Here is a 12,925-nt window from a genome sequence, read left to right on the forward strand (position 1 = left end):
GATAAATAAATAAATTCTTTAAAAAAAAAAGAATGGAAACATCATCAAACTGCAGCAATTTTCCTTCCCATTAGGTGTTTTTCTTTTCTTTCTTTTTTTTTTTAAAGATTTTATTTATTTGACAGACAGAGTTCACAAACGGCAGAGAGGCAGGCAGAGAGAAAGAGAGGAAGAAGCAGGCTCCCTGCTGAGCAGAGAGCCCGATGCGGGGCTCGATCCCAGAACCCTAGGACCATGACCCGAGCCGAAGGCAGAAGAAGCCTTAACCCACTGAACCACCCAGGTGCCCCCCATTAGGCGTTTTTCTAATCTTAGAGAGAGGTTTTTTTTTTTTTTTTTTTTTTTTAAGATTTTATTTATTTATTTGACAGAGAGAAATCACAAGTAGTCGGAGAGGCAGGCAGAGAGAGAGAGGGAAGCAGGCTCCCTGCCGAGCAGAGAGCCCGACGCGGGACTCGATCCCAGGACCCTGAGATCACGACCTGAGCCGAAGGCAGCGGCTTAACCCACTGAGCCGCCCAGGCGCCCCTTAGAGAGAGGTTTTACACTTATATATGGAAGGGACACTTTATAAGATTTTTAAAAAATCATATTTAATAGAAAATTTGGGGAATATTTGTTACTTTTTTCAAACATGAGTTGCATGCAGGGAGAAGATGGGAAGAGTTTCACTGTTCCCCGCCCTCCCTATCTTACCTCTTTTGATGCGGCCATCACGTGCCAGACAGCCATGAGCTGGCACACTGGTTACAAGGATGGGCAGTTCACCACTCTTGCTTCCTCTGCCCCCTGCCACTGTCATTCCCAGGGACTCAGGTGGTTCCTTCTTTACAGTAATGTGTTTTTCTTGGCATGTAACACACTGGGTAAGATCCTAACACAGGAGAAGAAAATTCATTGCAAAATAAATAATACATAGCTGAAGTAAAGTAAGGAAACTGAAGGAAAAAATACCATGGCAATGATAAAGTCACTGTTAAAATCAGTTACTGAAGAAATAATACACAGTTCCTCATGGTACAAACATGACACTGAACACTGGGGATCACAATGTCAGACTTGGGACGGCTGTATTTTCATATGACTATGTATGGAACACAAAAACTTCAAAATTATTGATATATGGAAGTCAAAAGAGGGCCAATTCTACAAAGGTAAATAATGCACTTGAGTTTTAAGATTCTGAAGACAAGCTAATTAATTTTATTTCTCTCTCTCTCCTCTATTCTTTGAGAGAAATGGTGACAGAATAGTACAAAAGTAAAGTGCGGATTTAGTTAACTGCCAGAAAAAAGCTATAGATCTATCTTCTGTTTCTTACTCATGAGAATGCTCGGTCATGAAATGGGTGCAAACTCATCTTCACAACCTTCACGGAAAGCTATAAGGATATGAAATAACTGAATTTTTGAAAAAGTTAAGGAAGAGAACAATTTTCCAACAAACTGTGTTCTCAGGAAAAAGCAATTTTTATCGATATTGATTGTTTCTATTTATGGGGACACTCCTAGAAGAAAAGGAAAATTTAAAACATCACCTTTTTTTAAATTAGAATGCTATAAAAAACAAGGTGTACCAATGCAATATTAATATTAAAATAGCAATAGTAACTAACATTTATTGAAGATTTACTATGCGTAAAGCAAATGGCTTCACATGTATTATTTCATTTTCATGGTTTCATTACATTTCATTACAATGGTCCGGAGTGTAAATCCTATGGTTGGCCCCATTTTATAAAGAAGGGAATAGCCTTATTAGAAAGGTCATGTAGGGGCGCCTGGGTGGCTCAGTGGGTTAAGCCACTGCCTTTGGCTCAGGTCATGATCTCAGAGTCCTGGGATTGAGCCCCAAATCGGGCTCTCTACTCAGCGGGGGGCCTGCTTCCTCCACTCTCTCTGCCTACTTGTGATCTCTGTCTGTCAAATAAATAAATAAAATCTTTAAAAAAAAAAAAAAAAGAAAGGTCATGTAATTTGCTCCAAATTATATAGCTATGCATGATCACACTGGGATTTGAAGTGATTCAAGTTTAAAAAAAATACACATACACACACATACTGTATATACATAAACATTTATTCATATGTAGTTGTGTATGTTCATACAGCATGATGCTATATGCATCCACACTACAAGGGTGCTATCCCATTAAGTGTAATCATGGAAGCTCCTATCTCAAAAGGTTCCTTAACACATATACTGTAACAGCATAGTGTAGATAACAAGATAACTATTACCACGACTAACAATATCAACAGTAGAACTAGATAAATTCTTTTGCTAGAACTGTAACATTTCCTTTAGTGACACTGCTTCACAGCGGACAGGTACGACGTGTCAGTCAAGCCCTGGACCTGCAGGGGTGTCTGCTCTTCTCTGCTCCTGAAACCAACACTCTGAAATTTTCTTGAGGGCACTACTTAAATAGCCTAGAGTTCCTAGAATTTTGACCTCATAGAAAACCTGTAAACGTCCACAGGTGGTATCATAGCATATGACATCTATGTTCGCATCCTTCAAAACTGGGCAAGACCCACGTTATTATGAAGACAATCCAGGTAAACTCAGCTGGGAGCACATTGACTTCAACGCTTGTGTCTGTCAGGTATCGAGAAGAGGTGGTTGTTTTATTCCTCCATATGGCTGAGATGTATGCATTTTAGCCAAACTTCACAGATTACTCTTGGTATACTTCATGGAAACTTCTAAGGGCTTAACACTGGATGAATGTTTCCAAGCAGGGGCCATGCAGGGGCTTAGTAATAAAGTAATGTGTGCTTTAATTTTTAACAATGATTATCCTCTGAACAGGTTGTTTTGATGAATTTGTATTTGTTTTCCCTAGGAGACCTTTATTTTTTTAAAGTAGGATTTGACATCACAAATGCTGTATGTTAATGGTAAATTGCTAAATTAATGCTTAAAATTACATTTCATGTGGCTGTTCTAACAAACAGGTTTACAGAGCACCTAGAGTAAGAATTCAGCATTGCTATTTAAAACACCACCACTTAAAATTAAGGAAGAGGAACTAGTAAAAAGAAAAATATTTGTGCCCCAAACAAACAAAAGGACATAAATCATCCTCTATATGAACGCTGAAATGGTTAAGTAGTTCTTAAAACAGTCTTAAATTTGTAGCATTGTCTTTGAGCACCCATATTTCCACTTTCTGTAGAATTCATGGATTCAGTTACCAACTTTTGCCTTAATCATGATTCTTTAGGAATATGTATATATATGTAACTTGTAAAGCAAGGACCAGCGATATGAACAACTCCTATTTAAATTCCTTTTTGAAACAATAACTGCTTTTCGTAGTCATCATTGTGAAAGCAAAATTATAGGTTCCCTTCACACATTTCGTTTTCTGTTCAGAAATAAGATGAAGATTGTGCTTATAATTTCTTAAGAGTTTTAACTGAACAAAGACCAGTGACAAGTCTATACTTCAGCTCAGAAAACAAGATAAACCTGATGGGCCAAAAATACTTGTGCCTTTAAATGATGCTTTCTTGGGGCACCTGGGTAGCTCAGTGTGTTGAGCTACTTTCGCTCGGGTCATGATCTTGGGCTCCTGGGATCGAGTCCCGCATGGGGCTCTCTGCTCAGCGGGGAGCCTGCTTCCCTCTCTCTCTCTCTCTCTCTGCCTACCTCTCTGCCTACTTGTGATCTCTGTGTGCTAAATGAATAAATAAAATCTTAAAAATAAATAAATAAATAAATAAATAAATAAATAATGCTTTCTTGGGCTCCTGTGACATTACAGAGTTATTCTCTCAAATTATACTTACATTAAGAAGACACTTTGGGGGCGCCTGGGTGGCTCAGTGGTTGAGCCGCTGCCTTCAGCTGGGGTCATGATCCCAGGGTCCTGGGATCGATCCCTGCATCTGGCTCTCTGCTCAGCAGGGAGCCTCCTTCCTCCTCTCTCTCTGTCTGCCTCTCTGCCTACTTACGATCTCTATCTGTCAAATAAATAAATAAAATCTTAAAAAAAAAAAGAAGCCACTTTAAGCTAAACATGTGTTTCTCAAGTCATTCTCCTTAAGTAAAATTAAATTGCTTTGCTAAATAAAACCTTATTTACTGGTCTACTTAAAAACTATAGGAAATAAAAACAAAAAAAACAAAAAAACTATAGGAAGTTTCCAATGTGTGATTTTCACACAGTTGGGAAATAGCATCGTTGTAAAAATTCTGGCCTACTAGAAGTTGAGTTCAAATGAAAGATCAAATGAAGTAAATAATACTGAGAACACAGTAAAGTGCCACTGTTTTTTGACTTCTACTAATTTCTGCATCCAAAGTGAGACAGCATCAGAATTTTTGGCACAGATAAATGACCTAGGAATATAATACAAAAGCACTGAAATATGAAAGATGCAGCAAAAAGCTTAACATACAGGAATTTCAAATGATCTAGGGTAGTATTCCTATAAACTGTAACATAAAAAGAAATGCTTTATGTGTTTTGCATGTACCTATCAGAAAGTATGATTTGTGCTTCATATTCACATAGGGAATTCTGTTGTTGTAGACAACCTGCCCAACCACTAAGTATGGACTTGTTGGTCATTGTCGTTTTTTCAGTTACATAACCTCCTGTTACAACTGAATGAGCAAACCAAGATAAATCCCACTTTCAAGCAGGACCAAACAAAGAAGTCTTTCTAGAAGATCAAACACTTCTCATCAATCTGGCAGAGGGACCTTCTTACTAAGAAACCACCCCTACTGGCTGAGGAACATACTGTACAGGGACTCTCAAGGTAGCCAAACACACATTCCACACCCCCAAACACCTTGTGTTCACCTTTTCCAACAGAGTAACAGCCCTCATTTAAATCTTACCAGTTTGTCACAAGGATTCCCTGAGGGCAGATGAATGAACACATGCAAACTCGAGGCCTCACCTTGTGTGAGCTGGGTCTGTTGTGGTACAGCGGCTGTGCATGGTGCTGGCTGCTACTCTGAGCTCCTGTGTCCTGGACAGGGTTACCAGGCTGGGATTTCCCCAGCCTAGCAATAATTAAATCCACCCTCTGGCCACTAGCCTGGAGAAAACACACATATATAATCACCAGTCATTAATGATGCTTCTCACTTAAAAAAATTATAGGGAGGGTCATTTTCAATGCACTTATTATCGCTGTATCAGAGCCTCACCTGAGTGGGGACTGCAGGCCCCTGCTGGGGGTGGGGCAGATGAGGGAGTTCATTTCAGGAGCTAATACTTTAAAACTTCTGCAGGTAAAAGAGCCACACACAGACCTCTTGGGTAAACCTTCCCTAATCCTGGAAATACCAAGGATATAACCAAAGCAAAGCCTGGGTTCTGATCTCCCCATGATTTCTTGAAGGGTAACTGTCTTTTTATACTTCCCTCCCCTGCAAACTGGCCTTGGCACTGAGAGAAAGAGAGCAAAGAAGATAAAAGGACGAACGGATTCAAAACTGGATTACAATCCTTTGTGATTTCTGAAATAAATTCCAAGATGGCTACTTTGAGACTGATAATCAATGAAACTACGTGTAGCTCTGTTTCCACACACTACAGCTTCAAATCAAAAATAGGGATGAGCTTAAACAGTCCTGAAAAGAATGATAACAAAGGTCCTGTAAAACAGGATTAGTATTTATATACATTACAAATTGTGTGCCTATATATGCCATATGTGCACTCACACATAAATATAATTTTTATTTTATTTTTTTTTTAAAGATTTTATTTATTTATTTGACAGACAGAGATCACAAGTAGGGAGAGAGGCAGGCAGAGAGAAAGACGGAGAAGCAGGCTCCCTGCCGAGCAGAGAGCCAGATGTGAGGCTCGATCCCAGGACCTGGGATTATGACCCGAGCTGAAGGCAGAGACTTTAACCCACTGAGCCACCCAAGCGCCCCATAAATGTAATTTTAGAGGTGATGATAACCACGTTAAATTTAGAGGTCCATTATCTGTATTTATAGATCTAGATCTGAAACACAGATTCACATTTATTATACTTTTTAAAGCTATTTTATCTTTGCTTTTAACGTACAGGCCTGGTCTACTTGATGCTGATTCTTGGTCATGACTACAACTTTCTAAGTTTACTATCATTGCTATGGGAAAATTTGACAGCCTGCTTTCAAGAAGCTGTGCTGGAAAGTAGAACCCTCCCCCATGACTGCAGTCAGTAATGTTAAGAAAGCACTCCAGTTTCAGTTCTCAAGTTGGAAAAGGAGTGAAAAACATAATTAAAAAAAAATGATTTTATGTATTTATTTGAGAGCGAAAGCGAGAGAGCAGGGTGGAGGGGAAAGGAAGAGGGAGAAGCCAACTCCTCGCAGAGCAGAGAGCCCGATGTAGGATCTGAGCCGAAGGCAGATGCTGAACCACGGAGCCACCCAAGTGCCTCTGAGTGATAAACAATTTTAAGGCCCTATTAAAGTCACTTACTTATTCAAGTATTTCATTAAACTAGTTTTAGACAATTCTTCAAATAACTGAAAGAATAACACTTCTCATGTGACCAGAGTCTGGGGATTTGATCTAACAGGTAATTCCAAAGTAGAACGCTTACAATCCAGATATTTGAGATTCTGACACTTCCGAGTATTAGATCACACGGTGTGAGGGGTGAGAGGCCCCTCTGTGATCTCATTTCAATATTAAGAATTGTTTGCTTTACTGCCTAACCCTCACCACTACCAAATACTCTATAACCAGTAATTTAGCTTTATGGGAAGACCCCTGCTCATGAAAACCTATTAACAAACAAATCCCTGATCTTTTTTGATTTCTTAAAAGACAAAATTCTGGGTGTGTGATGGAAGTGGACATATAAGCTTTAAACGATGGGCTATCGCTTGGGTTTAGGCCAACTGCCTATCTAACACTTCAGGGTTTCAAGCACAACAAAAGAATTCTGTTAAAGTCAAGATTTTTAAAATTGCAGAATGCCTAAATGACAATACCTGTATTTCATTAAAAAGTGGCATGCCCTATTGCTGGGAGTATATATTGGTATGATCGCTCTAGAGGGAAGTTTAGCAAAATGTCTTAAACTTGAAAACAAAACATTAAAGTCTGTTGACAGGGGAGTGTTTATGTAAGTTTTAGCACAACACGCCTACTATACAGCTATATCATGGTGCATCTATTTTCAGGGTAAGAAGTCCACAGCATGCAGCTGACATAAAGAAAGGGTGGCCAACTCAGAATTTGCAAGCTGAGTGCATGTCTAAGTACCTACGTAAATAGGTACCTATTTATTTGTAGGCATATACAGAAAAATGTTTGTAACGATGTTCTTCAAAACTTTAATGTCACTATCTTATGGACTTGAGGATGACAGTGATTTTGACTTCCTTCTTCATTTTCTGTATTTTGCCTTCCTTAGTCTCCTTTTCAGACATGGAATACATGTTGTTCTCAGAATCCAAAACATTAAGATGTTTTTCACAAAGAAACAACTTGAGCAATATATTATATTTGGTATCATATATAAGTATCTGTATTCAATTTTTTTTAAACCTCAAGTCTGGGACAAGAGACCAACGCCTGAATCTCCCTCCTAATGCAAGATGGCTACTGGGTGTGTGTGTTCCCATAGTTATAATGAACCAAACATTTGTGAAAAGGAGTAATGAAATGGGATTTAAATTTGGGTTTTCTTACACAGTACTTAAATCTTCATTGTTAATTCTGTTTACTATACATATTTCCCAGTGACAATCAACCTACTTTAATTCCTGATGCTAGATTATGTTACTGCTTGGTTTCCTTTATGTCAGAGTGTTTTCTTGTGCTTACTTAAAACAAAACAAAACAAAACAAAACAAAACACCATACACATCTTTGTTTCACCCCTATCACTGTAGGAGATACCCATATCATTAAATGCTCTGGTAGGTTATAGAACCGGAAGGTCTGCCCTGGATTATTTTCTACTTTTTCTATCTTATTTTTTTAAAAAAATTTTTAAAGCTGTTTTCTTTTTTTAAAGATTTTTTTTATTATGTATTTATTTATTTATTTGACAGAGAGCAAGAGAAGGAACACAAGCAGAGGGAGTGGGAGAGGGAGAAGCAGATTCCTGGCTGAGCAGAGAGCCCCGATGTAAAACTGGATGCCAGCACCCTGGGATCATGCCTGACCGAAGGCATGATGCTTAATGACTGAGCCACCCAGGTGCCCCTCTACTTTACCTACTTTAATGTTCTTATTGAAAATTTTTTTTCTCTAATAATAACCATCTTTACTTCACAGGGATACTGTAAGAACACAAGTTATAATGTGATTGAAATGCTCTTAATGCTAGCTATGGTAGGATCAGAAACTGGATTTTACATAAGCTGGATTAGTTATGCTTCCTGTATTCTCCTATTGCCTCTTCAGATTTAGTCAAGAAAAAAACACTGGAAGTTCAGTCTGTGTCAGCCAGGCCAAGTGCAATGAAGGAGGGGTTTTGGGCCCAAGTGTCGAAGTGGAAATCACAAACTACAAGAGGCAGAATACGGATGGGCGTGGAAACCAAAGCCAGGAACCCCCAGTGGAAAGGTCAATCCTTGCTGCTCTTGGAGCCTAGTTTGTCTGTCTTCCCCTCTGGACATTTCTCTTGAAGAACTAAAAATCCTAGAGGTTCTAAGTTTGGTTTTAATGAAGAAGACAGCTATTCCCAACAGGATATCATAACCAAATCCACTCTTTTATTGACTCAGCAAGTATGTCCTGGGTATCGACTCCAGGCACAGCACTGTGAGAAGCCTGTCCCAGAGTACGTAATAATGGTGGCTCCCATCCCCAAAGGAAGACACTGCATTTGAATAACTCTCTGTGACCAATTATGCATTAAGTGGTGAAGAGAAGGAATGTCTTCAGTACTTAGTGTGAGAAGAGGTCTGAATGGGTGAAAATGGCAGGGCAGGGCTTTCTGGATGAAGGTGGGGAAGCTGTAGCACAATGGGGACAGGCTGGAACGTGGAGGGAAGCAAGGAGACTGTTATGTCTGGCTTTTCTGCTACATTATACATTCTATGAGGGCAGGGGTTGCTTTTAGCTCTTAATTATACCCTCAGCACTGACCACCATGCCTATGATGTTTCAGTAATACACCGATGGCTACAGCTGAAAGAAAAAGCAAGGGTGAAGGCTGAAGGGACAGGTTGCGTAAGAGTCCACAGAGGACCCGGACTGTTAGATTAATCAGTATGGACTTGATTCTCTGGTCCAATCTTCCCAGGGAAAGCAGAGTCACAGATGAATTAACCTGACAATGGTCGTACCAGATTTCAAAGCAGAGTAGGAAGGCGGCGTATTGATTCTACTGGGTTAGACGTGAAGCAGTGAAGGCACAGACCAGAGAGATGGCAGGGAAAAGAGAAGGGGTGAATACCAACAGACCGTGGGGAAGGACCCAGCAGTGAAATTGAGGAGGCAAGAATCCTTGAGCTTGGGTTCCTAGAAGACATCTTTTCTCATTCATGCCTATTTCTTCTCTCCTAAATATCCATTCTTTTAGCTTCAAGTACCACATACACTTGTATGGGTCATATATCCAGGTCAATTTTCACATACACTCTAGAATTCACATGAACAGTGGAATTCTGGCCATCTCATGCTCATCAGTATGCCCTCTAACACAATATCATCTTGCCCAAAGCTAGTTCGTTTGTTGGAGTAGCTATTTCTCTTTAAAGACAAGAGGGAGAGGGTAGCACCAAGGATTAGTGCAGAGTCAGGCTGTTTGTGGACAAGAGTGCATTTGAGAACCAACAAGAGGTGGTCATGATTTCTGAATTCTATCTTAAATTCAATGCTATAAGTTTTAAGTAACTTGTGCTGTGTGACCTGTCTTTTCTAGAGTATAGTAATCCATGTAGAGAAGGATGAATCAGACAACGAAGGGAACTGATGGATGGTACCCTGGGACTAGGGATATAGACAATGGGACAAGAGAATTTAACAGTGAAGGTGGCCCCGAAATAGCCAACCATGGAGTACAAGCCAGGAGGAATCCAGCTGGCCTGGAGAGCCACGCACTGAGGCACATGTGGGATCAAATTTAAGATGGGGGTAAAAATACATTCCATGAGTTTGGGGGAAATCGGAGAAATTACAGATAAATTCTGATCTGTTTTTGCATAAAAAAAAAAAAACAGTAAAACTTACCTTTTTATAAGTCAGATTCCACAGTACCCTAATTTCCTAAGTTTTAAATTGATGAATAAGAGCAACAAAAGAGGCAAGTTAACAAAATAATTTAAAAAATTGATACCTGAAGAATTGGGTCTCCAGCAAGAAGTCTTCCATCTTTGGTGATCACCCCATGCCGACAGACTTCCTGGATAACAATGTTGATCAGTGGCCTTTCATTGCCTCCCACAATGCTAATTCCTAGCTGAATATAAAGATCAGCCCGGTGAATTTCAATTGTAGTAATAATGCATTCCGGAAAACTAACCGGCTGCTGCGTAGCTGCCAAGTTAAAAATGAGAGGGAGAAAAATAGAAAGAAAAACGTTTTATATTTTGATTATCTTCACGTAAGTAAGTTATCGTCTATCATTAGTGATGACCTTATGTTAATAGATGATTCATAACAAAGCAATACCACGGGATAAGAAAAACAGAATGACCAAAACACCAATAGATAAGATTAGCAAAACACTTCCTCTTCGAAAGGTGAATAATCAACAAATAACTACTATGCATCAGATCACTAGGGACCACATAGTGATCTGATAAAGAAATATACAGACAATATCATCTTGTCCTAATTGATCAGAGAAACTCTGACCCATGAAACAGCTGTAAACAGTGCAAGGCAGTACATATGAAATAAAAAAGACAAACTCTGTGACATACAATGACCGTAGTGGTTGACAAAAGAACCACATTAAGCAAGAAGAGGAGGGTCTTGATCTGAGCAGTAGGAGATAGAAGAATTGTTATAGCCATGGCTGGGAAAAATGGGATTTGTAGAAAAATTGGAATTTTCATAAGAGATAAACCTATTTAAAAGTAAGACAAAGGGCCAACTACTAAGATATGCCCAAGATCTAGGACTAGAGGTTTTCTGCCTGTTTCCTGGTGGGTCATGTAGACAGATCAGTGGCTGCTACCAGAGGACAGCAATAGTCAGACACATGGCCTTGGAAGTCAGATACATATATAGCGATTTCGTGGCTCTCAGACTTTGACCAATGACTCCCTGACTAAATTTCCTCATCATTAAAAAAAAGCCAGTATTGGTACAAGCATTTAATAAGTTAATATATGTAAAGTGCTTGGCACAGTGCTGACACAGAATAAGCACGTAGGCTGAGGTATTATTTTTGTTCTTCTTGATGCTGTGGATTTCTTAGTCAAGAAGCAATAGGCTTCAACACAAAGAAACAAAAGAAGCCTGCTGATGACCAGTGAATTTGTGGACTACAACAGAAGAGGGGGAGGGGGAAGCATAAGCCTCAAAGTAAGACTCGCTTTCTGTTTCTAAACGGCAAACTGTTAAGACTTGTACACTTAAAGGGTGAATATGTGATACGTGAAGCATATCTCAGTAAAATTATTTGTTGAAGAGGAAAAACAACAACAACAACAAGAACAACAACACCCCATGGAGGGAAAGTAATAGGGAGTACTGAGAAGAAAGGAAATATCTGATTTGAAAACAGATGAAAAGCAAAAGCAAGGTGAAGAGCACATACTGTCAGTGGCCGTGTTCTCCTCCAAGGCGGGGTTGTCCAGGCCAGGCTCCTCAGGCCACGGGGGCAGAGACGCTGATATCAAGCTGCGCTCAGCAGGTTCTGTGCCTGTCCCTGAACAGTCCGTTTCGAGGGATAAAGTACCTGGAAGATCTATTACAGTGGTTCCATTTTCATTCTCAATCTCTGTCTGAGCTTTATCAGTTTTCCTCCTTTCTAGGGCAAGTCTCCGATGAGAAGCTCCAGGACATCTAGAGAGAGAGCATTAGGGGGTTCCCAGATGATTTGAAAGGAAAAATGATAGACAGCTTGTGCCCTAACAACAGAATAGCCACTGCTTCATTGCCAAACTCACCTAGAGGTAATCCACAAGTGGTATGTAATTCTGATTTTAACCTCTGCTCAAACTAAGTTCCTACCACACTGTGTAGCAAACTTAAAACAGGCGTTGGCATAAATAGTGGCTTCGTGCATGTGTCAAAAAATACTTCAATAAAAACCTGTATTCGGATACATACTAGTCCCAGAAATACACCAGCACAGTTGACGGTACCCTGCAAATACTATTCTGAGATCCTGATTGCATAACCCCCTTTTCACAGGGATGGCTTAACTCCTTAACAGGAGTGGAAACAGCAGTCTTCTTCCACAATGTGCTCCTGCATCCAGACTTGGACCCTGAGTGACACTGTTCCTTTCCAATCTCAGGGCCAAGGGTACACATTCATTAATTAGTGAGAAGCAATACATGTGAGGCTCTGCCACTTACAGAAAAGCAGAGCAAAGGCTCAAGAGGCTGCGTATGGTGGGTGGTGGTCTTATGTCTAGGACTGCAGACTACATTCAATGATAGTGTTTTTTAAAATCTCAAATTTCATGAAAAATCAAGTATAGGATAAATTTATTGAAAACTGGAAGCTATCCCTTAGCTGTAAAAGTAATGAATTTCCCCTCACAAACTAAAGATAAGTTGTGGGTTTCAAGTTCTTGCAAAAGATTGCTATGGAATTTCTTTATTTAGATTTTTCTCATTCCTGGTTTCCTCATCACCTTATTAAGAGGACAAAGGATTTCCCTTCTGCACTGTTGTGCCGCACTCCAGGAAATGTTCCTGCAAGGACCTGACAAGTAACTTGGAATATTGTATCACTGAGAGAAACGATTTTTGTCAAGTAAGTAGATTGCATGAGAAATGCATTTTAAAACTATTTCATTCAATAAAAAAATGG

At 39.6% G+C, this 12,925-nt stretch overlaps 1 protein-coding gene across 1 annotated transcript in view; it reads right to left on the reverse strand.

Annotated features, from left to right (window-relative positions):
- The window catches only part of LOC309848900 (ligand of Numb protein X 2-like), a gene marked incomplete at its 5' end in the record, with an annotated part of 51,559 nt that overhangs the window by 22,073 nt on the left and 16,561 nt on the right, over positions 1 to 12,925 (reverse strand). Inside the window, 4 exons of the mRNA XM_082700938.1 lie at positions 697 to 874; positions 4,920 to 5,060; positions 10,269 to 10,468; positions 11,700 to 11,947. Coding sequence (XP_082557064.1) covers positions 697 to 874; positions 4,920 to 5,060; positions 10,269 to 10,468; positions 11,700 to 11,947 — 767 coding nt within the window. The remainder of the gene's footprint in view (positions 1 to 696; positions 875 to 4,919; positions 5,061 to 10,268; positions 10,469 to 11,699; positions 11,948 to 12,925) is intronic.

Source organism: Mustela nivalis (genome assembly GCF_964662115.1).
Source record: "Mustela nivalis genome assembly, chromosome: 15".
Taxonomy (NCBI): Eukaryota; Metazoa; Chordata; class Mammalia; order Carnivora; family Mustelidae; genus Mustela; species Mustela nivalis.